At 36.8% G+C, this 16,775-nt stretch overlaps 1 protein-coding gene across 1 annotated transcript; it reads right to left on the bottom strand.

Moving 5' to 3' along the window:
• Positions 1 to 588: 588 nt before the first annotated feature.
• Positions 589 to 16,242, bottom strand: LOC127451604 (uncharacterized). Its single transcript, XM_051716402.1, has 2 exons — positions 15,777 to 16,242; positions 589 to 4,133 (listed from the first exon to the last, which is right to left on the bottom strand). Exon 2 carries the CDS (start codon positions 4,112 to 4,114, stop codon positions 2,633 to 2,635), a length of 1,482 nt encoding a protein of 493 aa, XP_051572362.1. The 5' UTR covers positions 4,115 to 4,133; positions 15,777 to 16,242; the 3' UTR covers positions 589 to 2,632.
• Between the last annotated feature and the right edge of the window lie 533 nt (positions 16,243 to 16,775).

The raw sequence follows: 16,775 nt of genomic DNA, 5'->3' as shown, positions 1-16,775 counted from the left end.
TAATAAAGTGCCCGACAAGGTCTTCTGCTGTTGTAGCCCATTCACCTCAAGGTTCGACATGTTGTGCATTCTGAGATGCTATTCTGCTCTCTGCAAATGTACAGAGTGGTTATCTGAGTTACCGTAGCCTTTCTGTCAGCTCAAACCAATCTGGCCATTCTCCGTTGACCTCTCTCATCAACAAGGCATTTCCATCCGCAGAACTGCTGACTGCCACTGGATGTTTTTTGTTTTTGGCACTGTTCTGTGTAAACTCTAGAGTCTGTTGTGTGTGAAAATCCCAGGAGATCATCCGTTACAGAAATACTCAAACCAGCCCGTCTGGCACCAGCAATTATGCCACGGTCAAAATCACTGAGATCACATTTTTTCCCCATTCTGATGGTTGCTGTGAACATTAACCGAAGCCCCTGACCCGTATCTGCATGATTTTATACACTGCACTACTGCCACACGATTGGATGATTAGATAATCACATGAATAAGTAGGTGTACAGGTGTTCCTAATAAAGTGTTAGGTGAGTGTTCATCCTCTGTTGTTTATTATATTAACAAAATAGAACTACAATCATTTATTTTCGTCTTTTCCATCTACAATAAAAAATTTATTTTCATATACAAAACTATCTACCTTACAAAGATAACAAGTAATACTTTATTACAAGGACTCAATGTGAAAAATGACATCAAACCCACGTACAGCTGAATTCCATGCTTTTTTTAATCCAGTCAGTAAACAGGTCTTCTGACATTCTTTTCATCCAACACCCATTTTGTATATTTCTGTAATGTCAGTTGTCAGTGTGAATGGTACATGGGTGAACAATAATTCCAAGATTAAACGATTCTGAAATCCATGAGGCACATGTTTTGTGGCAGGCAACTGAAGGTCACACATCCTGAGAAAGCCTTCATCTCAAATAAAAAATTATGCTGGCCAATAACAAGTCCTTAACTTTTTGTTGTTATAAATACACATATACAGGTATGCGTACTTGCATTGATGTATATGTTTCACATATTGTGCATTTATAAAGAAATATATTAATATCAAGTACTTATGCTTACATACTACTTAAAAAGTAATAACTTATTGTTTATATACTATAGATACAATAAAACAAATGTACTGTAAAACAGTATCAGAAAAGAATGTTGAGAAAACAAAAATTCAATCTGACCAAAATCATTGAGGTTTTCTTGTTTGGGTGAGTATATAGTTAACAAACTGGCCTAAGGAGGGATACAGTAGACCAGATGGATGACAGCAGAGTGGAAAGGTAATTTTAAAGGTATAGTTCACACAAAAATGTTACCTGGTCTCATATTATTATGCCAACATTCTAGCAAAATTACTTTTACATGGCTTATTGTGTAATGAACACTTAAGGCACTAAAACAATTACTTTTAGTCTCACACAAATCAAGAGGAAAATGTCAGAATATCATTTCATAAACACGTCCTTTTCGCACTGTTCCTTACACAATGCTATCTTATGACATCAAATCACTTTAGTGCATGACTTGTGATCCATTATAATATTTGCTTTACATAACCAACTACAGTACATTTACAAACTTGTTCAAATGCGATGAAGTTGCGTGGTAGCTCACCTGTTACACTTGAAGAGCATGCGAGTCAACAATGTAGTAGAAGCACCACAAAATCATGTGGTTGATTTAGCAGTTGCGTTTTTCATGTATCATTTGCTTTTTATTGGTTAGTTTTAGGTTTAAGGTTGAGGGTAGGGAGGTAGGTTTTCTTGATTCAGCAACCGATAGAGCATTAACCTTTGCTCTCTTTTAGCACCACACAGTGGGCATTTCACCTCAGAACTGCCATTATACGGAGAAGGAAATAGCTGGCGATAGAGCTCCAAAAAGGGGCGGGAGCTTCAAACCGGGAGGTTAGGGAGACCCTAACCTAACCCTTTCCCTAAATCTAACCGTGACTGGAAGTGATGCCCCCTTTTGGAGTTGGCACTATCCCTTTTTGGATTAACCTCGCCCCCATATGGAGTAACTCCACCCTCTTTGGAGATCCCACCCCTATTTGGAAGTCTCTGGGCTGCAACTATACCTATTTGGTTATACATGTAATAAAACACATAATATCATATTGCAAAAATGTCACAACAATCATTATTTTCATGAGATCAGGCTCCTTTTGTCACTTCAAACCCATATGATTTCTTTTTTCTTTTGGACTTAAAATGAGCTATGGTGAGAGCTAAAGACACAAGGCAAAATGTTACATGAATTACAACCTAAATTAGCATAAGACTTTAGAAGATTTGGAATATAGCAAACAAGTTTGGCTTAATTTTATGGTATTGTTTTGTCCTTTTTAGAGCTTGACAGTGTGGATCACCATTCCACCTCCCATCTTCCTAAACGTCTCCTTTTGTGAACCACTGAAGAAAAGAAATCATTGGCATTCAAGCAACATAAGGGCTAGTAAACATGACAGAATTTAAATTTTTGTGTGAACTATCCCTCAGCGGGACACTGGGGTACAGTGATGAGATTTTGAGTGATATGCAGGGACATCTAGAAAATAAATTCCCCTCACAAACTGTGGGCAGACTGTGAGGAATGTGTGCGCTGGATGAAAAGAGACAGACAGTCCAAATTATCTGTACCTTCTCCCTTCTCGCTCCCTTCCCCTCTCGGTGTTGTATGTTCCTCTAGTGAGCAGCACACACACACAGGACGAGTCAATACGGATCCACCTCCAGCCTACTCTCTTATTCTCATCTGAGGTAAGCGCGCGCACATACGACTGCTTGGTTTCACACTTGCTCATCCAGTGTCTCTTATCCACCCCCAAGCAGCCGGCCCCCTCCACCCCTTGCCCTTCTCCTGTACCCTGCTGAGACGGCTTGCGGCACCTCGTTTCAAAAAAGTACTGCTTTAGTGGGCCTGTCTGGGTCTGTATCTCTGGCAGCACCGAGACTGTTTTTCTCAGCTGGTCTATTGCAGTCTTCTTATCCGTCACCCACTTGTTTTCGGCCTCACATACTGAGCGTTCACGGCCTTGTGTGCTGTGGCTGATATACCGCTTGCGGCGGACTAGTGTGTTTGGGTCGTGGGAGGATGTGAATGATGAAGAGGGGCCATCAGAGTCAGAGAGACCCAACAGTAAGTTTCTGTATGACTCTCGGTCACCTCCCTCTCTGGATGGGGTTAAGTCCATAAAGTGGTTTTCCTCTAAATCATCAGCCAGCAAGCCTAACTCCAGCATTAAGAGCAAAGGTGGGTGTTTGGGTGGGGAAAGGGCAGGGGAGAAGAGAACCCGGGGATGGGCGTCCAGTAAAAGCATCTGATCTTCTTCCCGTACGCCTACGTCATCTAACCCTATGCCAAGTTTAGCTCCAAGTTTTACTTCCTCTAGTGTGTTCATTGCCATCACCTCAGCGCTACCTCCATCTTGCTCCCCCAGTGTTCCTCCATTGCTGCTACCATCCGATTGTGAATCTTCCTGGATTGGAATCATCTCCAGAGAGATTTTTGTCTTCTTAGAACCATCAAGAACCTCATCTTTCAGCTTACTTCCTGTGTTCCTGTCATCTTTAAGAGAGTCCTCTGCTCCAATAGTGCTTTCTTCATGGCTAAGTTTATAGTCTTTGAGAATGTTGTTGCTTTGGAAACCATCTGGACTGGCTTTTTCAGCCGAATTTTTTTGCGATTCATATTCCCTGTGTTCATATGACCTGGAGGCATCTACTCTGGTAGTCCTACCTCCACCGGTGTGGTCCTGTTTTTTTGTGGTGTTGAAAAAAATGTGTTCTGTTAAAAGGTTTTCTTGGTTTGCTCTACTGTTGGATATATGGTTCTCCTCATATGTAAATGTGCTGTTCATTACTTCACTCTGTTCATGTGTATCAAATGTTCTATGAGGAGCTTTGTCATGTCTGCTGTAGTTCAAATTGCTACTGTTGTTGTGAGGAGTAACATCATGGGAGTTGTTGTACATTGATGAGTTGACCAGCATGCTGCTGTTGCTGTTGTTTCTGCCAGGCTCTATCGTCGCGGCAACAAGCCTGGGCACAGGACTTTGAGGGAAAGGCAGGGCCGAGGCGATCACCATGGCAACCAGGGGAAGCCAGTGCATCACTCCCAAGACGTGTCAACTACAAAGAAATTGATATAAAAAAGAGTTCAATTAGAAAGCGTTCGAAGAAGAATGAGGAAAAGAGGAAGAAGAGTTCAATGGATAGTTCATCCAAAAATGAAAATTCTGTCAACATTTACTCGCTCTCATAGATATATATATATATATATATATATATATATATATATATATATATATATATAAAATTTATTTTGGTCAGTGAACACAAAAGGAGATGTTAGGCAGTAAGTTAGCCTCAGTCACCATCAGTGTCAGAAATTATGTTTTTTAATAAATGGTTATATTTATGGTTGATTTTCAGGGACATGTTTTACTATTTTACAGGCATTTTTTCTAACCATATTAAACACACAATGTGTCGACTTTTTATTTCAAATAATTACATTTAATAAATTTATTGAAATCTAAATAATTAGGTAGAATTTTAACTATAATAACCAGGCCTACAATACAATATTAAGAAATACTAATAATACTGCCCTAAGCTCGTGCGCAACGCCTTATCCAATTATCATGAGAGCGTTAATTCTAAGTGCAATTTTTGTGCCAGCGCAAAGCACAAAAGGGTGTGGGCGGGAGTGTTTGCGCTATCTTGCGTGTATCCACACAAACTGTGGGTGTATTGTATGTAACTGAAGTGGCGCAAAGCACAGTTTATTATTTACCTGAGAAATAGGTCATTGCGCTAAGATGTTTCAAAAGCAGGTCTTATCTCAGTGCAAAGTCCAAACTCAGTTCCTGCATTTGCAGTTTGGAGATTTCACCAGCAGTTGGTAATAAAGTCCATGTCCAAACTCTGAAAATACAGTGGATTTTCAAATTATGTCAATGACGATCATTGTTGTAGCCATATGAAACAAATATTTATGAGATTTCTGTTAAACTATCTTTAGGTCATGGTTTATTTGTTATTTATTATTATTACTATTATTATGTTTATGTTTACAATTGTATTTATGATCTAATTTGTATTGGTATTTTTCCTTCTGTTGTAATCATACCAAAGGTTTGGATTTGGTATGATTTTTTTACTACTTCACTATTTTGATTATATTTTTGTATTGTTTGAAGAGTGATTTGAATTTTAAAATATTTTTGATTTAATTTTGTGTTTCAATAAATGAATTACATTTTTCAAATCAAAATCGATGTAGAAGTGAAGCGCATTCCGATACAATCGCTATTAATACTAGCTATGATTTGTTATTATTAATAATACTTACATTCTCTATAATTTAACGAAGTGTAAATTCAAATCCTGAGGAGAATCACAGTCTCCATGTGTTTAAAAGGAGCGTGTCACTGTCATAGAAATATACCTGACATACAACAAGGTTGCATTTAATGCACAAAAGAATGTGAGTCCATATTTCTATTCTTCTAATTGATTGCATACAGTCCATTTACACTACCAACTTCTTATGCTTGTGCTGTCTTTATTTATATCTCTGGTGCTTGACAGGCAATGGATTATATAATAGGACGCAGATGGTGGAATAACTGGAGAAGAACCTCAGAATTAAATTGCTCTTGACCCAGTCTATAAGCGCTTTGCGCAAGATATTTCGCCAAACACACATGCGCCTAGACTTCGCACATGCTTGCACGCACACACAAAAAAAAACTTCCTGGCCATGCCCATTGACTTTGCGTGTATGACTTATGGCATTGCGCTGCACTTAGCTCTAGCGTTCTTAAAATAGGACCCTAAAAGTCCATTCGAAAATTTATTAATTTTGCCCCCACATTTTGAATTCCAAAGGCACGTTGTCAAATTAAGTGGCATTTTTGCTCTAAGCCTCCATTAATTTCTGACTCATCACCATTCACTTTCTATGCATTTATTTTCTATACAACAAAAGTTAATTGTCGCTTAGGCTAACAAACGTCTTTTATGTTCCACGGAAGAATGTCATCCAAGGTTTGGAACAACATGATGGTGAGTGAATTTTTAAAGAATTTTAATTTCTAGGTAACCTAACCCTTTAAGATTACACCACAAACTGCATTTAGAATGGGCTGAATGCCGTCTCATTAAAATAAGGTAAAATAAGCCAAAAACTGTAAAACTATGGCTTTACTGCTTCAGCATATGCCAGTGCAAAAAGATGCAACATTTTAAGCAGCAATCATGTCTCTGTGTACAGGAAGTGTGCGACTGCAAACATGCTTCAATATCGCCTGCTGGTTGGTCAGCACAGACATGAGGTCACTGGCTAGCCCATGTCTGGCAAAGCTTAGTTTGAAATAAAGCCATTAACAATGTTGGTCTGGTTCTGGCCTAGTTTAACATGAAGCCACAAATAACTCTTGTATATGTAGAAAAGGTTGTAAATTTCACCACTTACAAGTTAAAACACCATGAGCATGACTGAGGGAAACAGAAATATGCAGCTTTATTGTTTGTGGAGAGCTAAAGAATAAATTGACATTCAGAGGACAATGCTGCATTAGGCTTCAAAATAATGCTCTGATTGTTTAAAGGATAGTTCACCCATAAATTAAAATTCATAACTTACCCATCCTCATGTTTTTCCAAACCTATATGACTTTCTTTCTTCCTCGGATCACAAAAGGATTTATTTCCAAGCTGATTTTTTTCCATACCATGAAAGTGAATAGCTGTCAAGCTCCAAGAAAGGACAAAAAGCACAATTAAAGTACCATGAAAGTAGACTGGTTGCTTCACTTTCATGTAAAAAGCAGCTGGGAAATTCTGCTAAATAACTCCTTTTGTTCCACAGAAAAAAGAAAGTCATATGGTTTGGTACAACATGAGGCTGAGTAAATGATTACAGCATTTTCATTTTTGGGTAAACTAATACTTTAATTGCTCCAAAAGCACATCTTTTTTTGTTTGTTAGTTTTTCTGTCATGCTTTCCTGCATCCTTTTTCCATATGTTTGACCTGATGGTCCCACATTCACACACTTGGGAATGGTAATGGGAATACCTCAGAGATTTGGTTAATTTACTGACAGGAACAGCAAAGTTCAGCAGTTTTCTCTGTAAGACAAGCATCTGGGTGGTTACTAGCCCAGTGGTAGTGAGTTATGTGTTTATTTAGTGGGGGCTAGAGTAAAACCACACCGATGTATGATAAACATTTCAGCAAGCACTCGCACAGTACTGTTAACCACCAGGTGGAAGCAAAAACATCACACAACCAAACTAACCAATGTGAGCTTTGTCTCAATATTGGCACTTGCATGGTATTTTAGATTTTTGTCAAAATGTAAAATTTGAGTAATATACATACAGTGGCCCAAGAAAGTATTTGGACACTTTAGACACACTTCTTCTTCTTTCGGCTGCACCCGTTAGGGGTCGCCACAGCAGACCATCTGTGATCCGCATATTTGACTTGTCACAGGTTTTACGCCGGATGCCCTTCCTGACGCACTTTAGACACACTAAAAATGTATACATATTTTTGCATTATATAACCAAATATCAAACCAAGTGACATTTATTATAAAGATAGCAAAAGCACAATTTTGTTAGCATGTAAATAATTGAATGAATACATCTTGTATATATATATATAAATATATACACACACTACTGGTCAAAAGTTTTGAAACACTTGACTGAAATGTTTCTCATGATCTTAAAAATCTTTTGATCTGAAGGCGTATGCTTAAATGTTTGAAATTAGTTTTGTAGACAAAAATATAATTGTGCCACCATATTAATTTATTTCATTATAAAACTAAAATTTAATTAAAAAAAAAAGTTTTTGAAATTGATAACTTGGACCAAATAATAAAGAAAAGCAGCCAATAAGTGCCCAACATAGATGGGAATTCAATACTGTTTAAAAAGCATCCCAGGGTGATTCCTCAAGAAGTTGGTTGAGAAAATGTCAAGAGTACATGTCTGCAAATTCTGGGCAAAGGGTGACTACTTTGAAGATGCTAAAATATAACACAGTTTTGATTTATTTTGGATTTTGTTTAGTCACAACATAATTTCCATAGTTCCATTTATGTTATTCCATAGTTTTGATGACTTTACTATTGTTCTAAAATGTGAAAAAAAAAATGAATTAAAAAAAATCTTAATTTATATATATATATATATATATATATATATATATATATATATATATATATATATATATATATATATATATATATATATATATATATATATATTAAGACAAAATAGTTTTTGAAAGCTTTCTGGTAGTCTCAGTTTTAGTAACTTAGTGGAACATGTCCATATTAGTGATGAACTACAGTACACCTATTTTAAATCTGCTTGGGTTTTGAGAATGGAGTGTAGTTCTGAGAAAATATCTACTTATTTGCAGATGATGATTTGGTTTGATTGATTTTTATTTATTTATTTTTTTAACCTAATGCAATGAAATTCATACTTTTAAAGGAATAGTTCACCCACAAATGAAAATTCTCTCATCATTTACTCACACCACTGGGTGGAATAAACCACTGGGGTTTTATGGATTACTTTTATTTTGCCTTTATATGCTTTTTGGACCTTTAAAGTTCTGGCCACCATTCGCTTGCATTGTAAGGACCTACAGAGCTGAAATATTCTCCTTAAATCGTTATTTGTATTCTGCAGAAGACAGAAAGTCATACACATCTGGAATGGCATGAGAGTGAGTAAATAATGAGAGAACTTTCATTTTTGGGTGAACTATTCCTTTAAGTATGGCTTTCCAAAAGTGTCCAAATACTTTTTGGGGCCACTATAAAGTAAGAAACAAACAAAAGACAGTGAACAAATTTATAGAAAAATGGGTGCAAACTTCAGGAAGCTCCAACACATGGAGCTCTGATGCCCTAAAGGGTGACTTATTGTTTGAAGTTGTGACATTTCCTTATTACGTTCCCCCTCTCTCCAACCTCATTTCCTGTCCTATGTCAACATGATCAATACTGTCCTCCAAAATAAAAAGTGGCAAAAAGCCAAAAATAAAAAGAATATGTTCTGGAGCTAGTACTGTATCTGACAAGAGAGTTTTGGTTTGTAGTCTTATAGTCAACAGTACTGCAAAGAAGTGGACATGGTCAAACTGTCCAATGTTAAGGCAAGGTGCAAATCCCTCGTCAGTCCTGTTGTTATTGTGCTGTGTGATGGGGGTGGGAGAGGCACCTACAGAGCAGGAGAGTTAAAGAAAAGAAGAATTCTTAGAATGTCAGTGATGGGGGGGGGGGGGGGATACACCGTAAACTGTACACAGAATAAATGATTGTTCGTTTGGGGGGTATAATCATTAGGCTCATAGGGTTAGAGTGGGTGGACAGGAAGGCTGACGTGAAGTGAAAAATTACTACTTGTGACACTCGTAATAACATTGCCCCGCCCCGGACACTGTTTTCTAACAACACTTAAGCCAGGCGAACACGTTCACTGACATACACATAATGCGCAATTGAGCCTGCAGGCACACACAGGAAAAGAATGCCACCAAGTCCATACGTATGCATGCCAGAACATGGAGAACTCAGTGTATAAGTACAAACTTCCTGTTTACGTTGAACATCAAAGCAGGTGTGCTATGTGAAAATGAGGCTTTATCGTGGCTGTTTGTTCTGATATATGCAAATTTACTTGTTTAAAGGGGCTTGGGTGTAGAAAGTGCGTGTCTCATGATGATACATTCAGGTATGTTCGAAGACAGATGTGTCATCAGGTGTTCTTTCACACACGCATGATGTAGGTAGAATTGTATTTTATGCACTTGACAGTCCTACTGTCTCATAAACTGCAAAATGTCAAGATATAAAAACATGCAGCACTAAATCTATGCATGTTGTTGACGGATGAAGGAGTGAAAATATAGAGAGTTGAAAACCAGGGCATATATTCATCTTGAACAATGTTCAGCAATGGTCACACCACTTGACATTTGGACGCACCGCATAATTATTATTATTATTATTTTTTATTCGGTCAAATTTACAGGCAAAAGAATAGGCCACGTAAGCTTAAAATGCATTCTTCCCACACATTTTTTTTGTTTGTTAATAAAACACACTTTTAAGTGTCTTTTTGATGTCATATCCACATGATGGTCGATTTTGGCAACAACAACACACCAGCAGTTTAAAAGGTAATTATTTTGAGTGGTAATGATCTTCAAAGTGTATCCAGGGGTCTTTTTCATGCTGCTATATAATATCACTTCTGGTCCTTGAACACTTTTGTGTTTGGTACAACATTGTCGGTTACACTACATGATTTATCATGAAACGAACTTCATGATGGAAATAACAATGAAAATGCATTGGAGTTTTGTTCATTAATAAAGAACAGTTATGAAATTATGCTAAATATGATAACATTAAAGTTGAAAAACTTTTTGAGTGAAGTTAAATAGATTTTGAAAAGAGAAGCTATGGCTGGATGGTTGCACCACATTATATTTTAACTAGCACTGGGAATTTAGGCTAACATGTTATTTTCCACAATTAATAGTTGACTGTTTAACGTGTTAAAAAAATTAACGCAATTAATGCAGTATCCGTTTTTTCACTTCCTTAAACTTCACTAATGCTTTTCTCCACTTTCTGTTGACATATATACATTTCCAGGAGGTACATGCTTGACTCAACTGCACATCCTAGCACAGAAACTGATTGTGTGGAGCAGTGCATGCTTATTCTTTACATACGACTCATGACCCCGGTATAATAAACATAGGAGTAGATTTACTGAGCAGAGAATGGAGTCTTCACCCGCAAGTGGTGAGCCAGGTATGGGAGAGATACGGGCAAGCTGCTATATCTCTGCATTGCCCAAAAATGCTCATGTTATCTAAACCACAGTCAAAAGCGAAACCATGTGAGAGAGACCCAGCATGTGCATGATAGAGACTGAATGGCAACTTGAGAAAATAATAGTTATTTTAAACTTCAGCAAATTTAACTTGAGCATTAAATTGGTTTGTATCTGAATTCATAGTGTCTAATAATGTGTTGGCAATGTACACTTAAGTTTCTCATGCCAATAAAGTTTGATATTAATTGAATTTGCCCACTTGATAAAAAAAAAAGTCTACAGAACAACGCAAGATTTTGCCCAACTTTTAATTACAGCATGTCCACTGATTTTAAGGCATGTATACATATACTTGTATCAAAGATAAACCAATAGAAATTAGTCTAATCAACTAATTATCATGTACAAAATTAAATAATTACAATAAATGATGACTAACAAATTTCTTTGAGACAAAGTATAAAGTAATTATATTTATGTTTATATTTTATATTTAAATGTTTGTTTTAATGTACCATGTACTATGATTAATCACGATTAATCACAGAAAACTTAATTCATTTTTTTTTTAAAAATAATAGATTCACAGCCTTTATTTTAACACTTTAAATGTGTAAAAATTACCTACCTAAAAAGCATGGAAGTAGTTACACTTATTTTAAAGGTACTACATACACATGCTACTTTCAAAAACATTTTAACCATTTTTAAAAAAAGACAAAAATAAAGATGGTCAGAATAAGAAGGCGTCACATCTTTGACCCCAAAACATCTTAAAACAGCCTAAGCCTATACATTTTTGTGGTTGAAGGCAGTATGTGTGTGTGTGTGTGTGTGTGTGCACTTAATTGAAAAGGGTGCAGTACATGTGAACGTGTGCTCTTTGAGAGGAAGTCTTGTCGGTTAATGTGCATGTTTGCTTTGGAGCTCGAACACAAACAGTGGGGCAGGCACACACACGCGCAGAAGACATATCGGTAGTCGCTGGCCGACATGCAGAAGCACTTCATCAGCACGCTCCATTTGCAGCAATGACATGCTTCACAAAAACTGCCATCCAGACCCATCGAGTGGCCCTACACTTTCTCTCCTCACCTTATACACTCGCCATGGCACACACTCAAAAAATGAGCTCTCTATCTCCAACCTCACGCCAACAAACTTCAAGCTCCTCAACACAAACACAATGAACCCGTATGTTTTCACCTGATCTTATACAATCTAACTCTACAGTCCTACCTCACGGGAACCCACGCATACACGCATACACACATATCTTTGATCTGAACCCTCTACTACCACCCCCATGACAAGCGTAATCTATGATCTTTCAGACAAAAGCCACCTTAGACAAACACTCCAGGCTCTCCCACCGCGATTCTTAGCTCCACGCTAGCAAAAACCTTAAGCCTGTTTTATAAATAACATCTTTATAAGATTTTCTATTTAGTGCTTAAAATCAGCCTCTGGATCTATTACTGTTTCACGCTGTCACAAAACATGCCAGTCAAATCAATTATTGCAGATGTATGGCCTTAAGTATATATCCTCTCCAATCTGAACAAATTTGTTTATTACGAAAATGTTGATATGATCCCTTTAATAGAGAAAAACTGAAAACAGAAAAGCTATTTTTCATAAAAGGATGCTGCTTAAATTCCTTCTGAAATGCATTTCCTTGACAGACAGAGGTCATTTTTACCCATTTATAATCACTGACCCTTCTCTTTCTCATAAAATCCTTTTTGCCTCTTCCTAATTTCTGGAAAAATTCAGCATACTGTACAGGCAGTGTTGTGAGTTTAATTTGAACAATCTGAACTCCCTTCCAAAGACTGAGGGGTACAATCTACGCTTATGTGTACAGGTGTTTCTGATGAAGGATAAGTATGCTGTACCAATGATGATAAATCTGTAGCCTATCCAACCACATCTGAAAATAGCTACCACACACTGAGCTCCACATTCCACTTATCCCCAACACTTTCTGATTGGCTCCATCCGCATTTTTCTTCTTTCTGTCTGAGAAAGAACTTTCGTCTGCTTAAGATCCTGTCTGGTTAATATCCTTGTTGCAACAAATAAGGATGAAGAGTTCACAACTAATTTCACAACTCAGCATTCTCATTTGTTTCTTTATGTTCTTAAAGGGAAAATTCTGTCATAATTTACTCACTCTCATGTTTTACCTAACCAGTATGACTTTCCTTTCTTTCATGGAACACAAAATGAGATGTTAGGCATCATGATAGCCTCAGTCACCATTCACTTTCATTGTATGGAAAAAGATGCAGTGAAAGTGAATAGTGATTGAGACTAACATACATCCTAACATCCTTCTGTGTTCAAAGGAAGAAAGAAATGGTTTGGAATAACATGAGGAGTAAATTATGCCAGAGTTTTCATTTTTGGGTGAACCATCCCTTTAATACCTTACTTTCCACACACTGTATTTTAAGAGAGAGGAAATATTGTTTTTTTGTGTTTTGTAATTTTATAAACAACGGTTTTGGGCTTGTTTTATTTTCTGTTTTTATAGGTAAACTGGGCATGTGAATGACAGGATGTGTACATGTGTTATTTATTGCTTTAATGACTGCCTTCTGCCCATGCTCCTTCATTCTGTAAACACATTAACACTGACCTACTACTCTCATATGCAGGTCTCTAAATAACTCTGTATTGCCATACTTTCTCCATAGACTAACCCCTAAAATATTATATGTATGATTCAACAAGTTTCCTTAATTTGTCATTCTGAAGTATGAAATAATCAGAGTTTATACAACAACACAAACAATACACACCTCTTTGTCACTGAAACAAGCACTTGCTTACGGAAGGCCAAAAAATATTTGAATGTTCCCAGAGTTACTCGTCATAATTGCATTTCTACTAGTTAGAATTCCAGTTACAGAGCTCTATAATACACTTTTTACTAGTAAGAACTCCAATTGTAGAGCTCTAGAATTGAATATGAACTTGTCTTGTTTCCATTGACTCCCATTCATTTTTAATTACGGAGCTCTTGAATTGAATTTTTACTAGTAAGGATTTAAATTAGAGAGCTCTACAATTAAATTACTACTAGTAAGAATTCCAATTAGAAATCTAACTGCATTTTACAAGTAAGAATTCCAATTACAGAGCTCTACAATTGTATATTTACTAGTAAAAAAAAAAAAAAAGCACATTAAAGATGTTTAATTGCAGAGCTCTATAACTGAATTACAATCAAAGAACTCTTTAATTGTAATACTTAGAAGTAAGAATGTAATCGCAGAGCTCTGTATTTCAATTGAAGAGTTTGATTGACATTGTCCTCATTCTGGACCCAGCTTGCTCAGGACATATCACACTTGTTGGACAGGGGATATATTTTTGACTCCAGAGCTATTCTTTCTAAATTATTTCTCTGAACTCACACTGTCTTCACAGCAAAGAAATTTACTCTTATCCTCCTTCATATCTGTAAAAAAACAACAACTAGTTAATCGTTGGAATCCTCCGCACATAATGTGCAGATGTACATGGGCCCTATCACTTCTGGATATTATTTTATTGGAGCTATCAGCTGCTTGTATACATGGAGTGAGAACCAAGACATTAGAAGCATGGAGTATTGCTTTTGATAATGTAAAATCCTTACCTAATTTCTTATGTTTTGTTTTTTTTATGTGATTATTATTAATATTACTATTATTGTTGTTATTATTATTATTATTATTATTACTGTTGTTATTTATTTTCTGTTTATTTATGTATTTTATTTTTCCAGCATTGTCTGCTACTACCATTGTGAAGTCTACCAGGGGTTTGGCGGGTTTGTTATGAATAATCTTATCTGCACTTATACTTTTTGTATTTAATTGATTATTCAATAAAACAATTGTTCACACACACACACACACACACACACACACACACACACACACACACACACATACACAAAATAAGTATAATACATACTAGTAAAAAAATAATTGTAGATCTCTTTAACTGGAGTTTTTACTAGTAAAAATGCTATTGCTGTGCTCTGTAATTCATTGGGCATAAGATACCAATGGAAATCCGTCCATGTAATCTCCAGAAAATAATTTTAAAAATCTTACAAACGACTGTGATTGGTGCATCCTAACAGCGCTGAGAAAAGTTACAGGTGCCAAATGACAACACGCTGCTATGCGCTGCTTTAGAAGAGGTAGGACAATAATTTACACATTAATAGTTATACTAAGGACATTTAATAGAAAATAAAAACTTAGTTTAAAGTTAAAGTACGCCTATGAATTCTTAGTAGTAAAAAATAAATTGTATAGCTCTGTAATTGGAAATTTTACTAGTAGAAAATTTATTGTAGAGCTCAAATTAAAATTTTACTAGTAAAATGCAATTACAGAAAGTATCCTCATGAAGCATTTACATGTTTCCATTGATCATGGTGTATGTATAAACCTTGCTTGTTTTGATTGATTATTGACTGGGGGGCGGGGGCTAATTTACCTATGCCACTGCTTGAGGCAGCATTTGGGGTTCTTCAGTTGCCACACCGGCAGATAACGAGTGTGATTTGTTGGCATGGTCTTTGAAAAATGTTTGAGATCAAGTATTTTGCTCTTTCGCCAAAAAGTTTACAACCCGTATGTCCAGAAGGAATTCCTCTTCTCGAGATCATTTGAATTACGACGCTTGACAGCCTGTGTGCAAGGTGTGCGATCAACACCTGTCTCGCGTTAAATTAACCGAACAAAAAATCAACTGCATCTGTCAATACGACACTTCAGATGCTATCAGCATAAGTGTTTGAATATATAATGGCACACCTATGTTTCGCTGACATTTCAAACTTAATGTGACCTTTTTACCACGACACTTGAAATACACCTACCGTTTAGGTGAGTTTCGGGCCACACGTATTTCCGGCGAACACCACATTGATTCCACAGTCCGCGAATCTCACGCAAAAATGACCGAAAATGACGTGCTCCACAACGACGCTCGCTTCACATAGCCTAGTTCAAATAGTCAACAGTATCATCTCCAGAATCCAAAACGGGAAGGTCCGAGCTCTATATCCACATGAATGAGAAGTTATCGGTTGTTTTAAATGCACCTTTTACTCTCAGCGCTGTCTTCAAGTGCGTTTCTGAAGGACTGACAAGCGAGCGGTTAATTACCGTTCTCCGAGCAATAATACACCTCAGTCAGCGCGTGTATGAGCATGAGTCCAACTTTTCCAGAAGCTCAAATCGCCTACTTGAGCTATAATTGACAGTTGTAGAGACTTTAAATCTCAAACAAAAGTTTAAATGGTTCGTTTAGCGACGAGAAGGTCAGAGTGCTTAAGTTGTGCAGTAAGGTATCTTCATGAAAGGCGGTGAGGGGACAAGAGCCAGTGGGAGTGAAAAAGGGCTGGTTTAGAAGAAAAGGAATGGACAGAGTGAAAGAAAACATTATGGTCGATGAAAAAAAAAGGACGAGGACCATCTGCTGGTTGTGGGTGTAGAGAGTTCTCAACTAATGACAAAACACAAGTGGAAAGCAAAAAATAAATAAATAAAATGGTGAAATGTAATGGATAGGGTGTCTCAGGATATGATTTGTTGTCTGTTGATTGGACTTAAGCTCATACTAATCACCTTGAGCAAGTACATCACACACCTTTCGACCTTTTAGCTGCTAATGACTCGACGAGGAAAGCAGAATTTCAAAACTGTTTAAAACAGTTCTTTCAGTATGAGGGTGTAGGTCTCAAGGGTTTTTTTTTTTTTTTTGGACCAACTCTTGAATTAGGGGGCAATTTGTTCAAGCAATTTCCTCTGGAGATTTTTTTACAGCATCTACCGCCATCCAACACTTTAGTTTTTATAGCAGGAGACCCCTATAT

This window comes from Myxocyprinus asiaticus, chromosome 14 (genome assembly GCF_019703515.2).
Source record: "Myxocyprinus asiaticus isolate MX2 ecotype Aquarium Trade chromosome 14, UBuf_Myxa_2, whole genome shotgun sequence".
Taxonomy (NCBI): Eukaryota; Metazoa; Chordata; class Actinopteri; order Cypriniformes; family Catostomidae; genus Myxocyprinus; species Myxocyprinus asiaticus.
This window is presented reverse-complemented; position numbering and strand designations above follow the sequence as displayed.

Coding starts and splice junctions, on each gene's coding strand:
- LOC127451604 (XM_051716402.1), bottom strand. CDS start 4,114: ATGCACTGGCTTCCCCTGGTTGCCATGGTGATCGCCTCGGCCCTGCCT.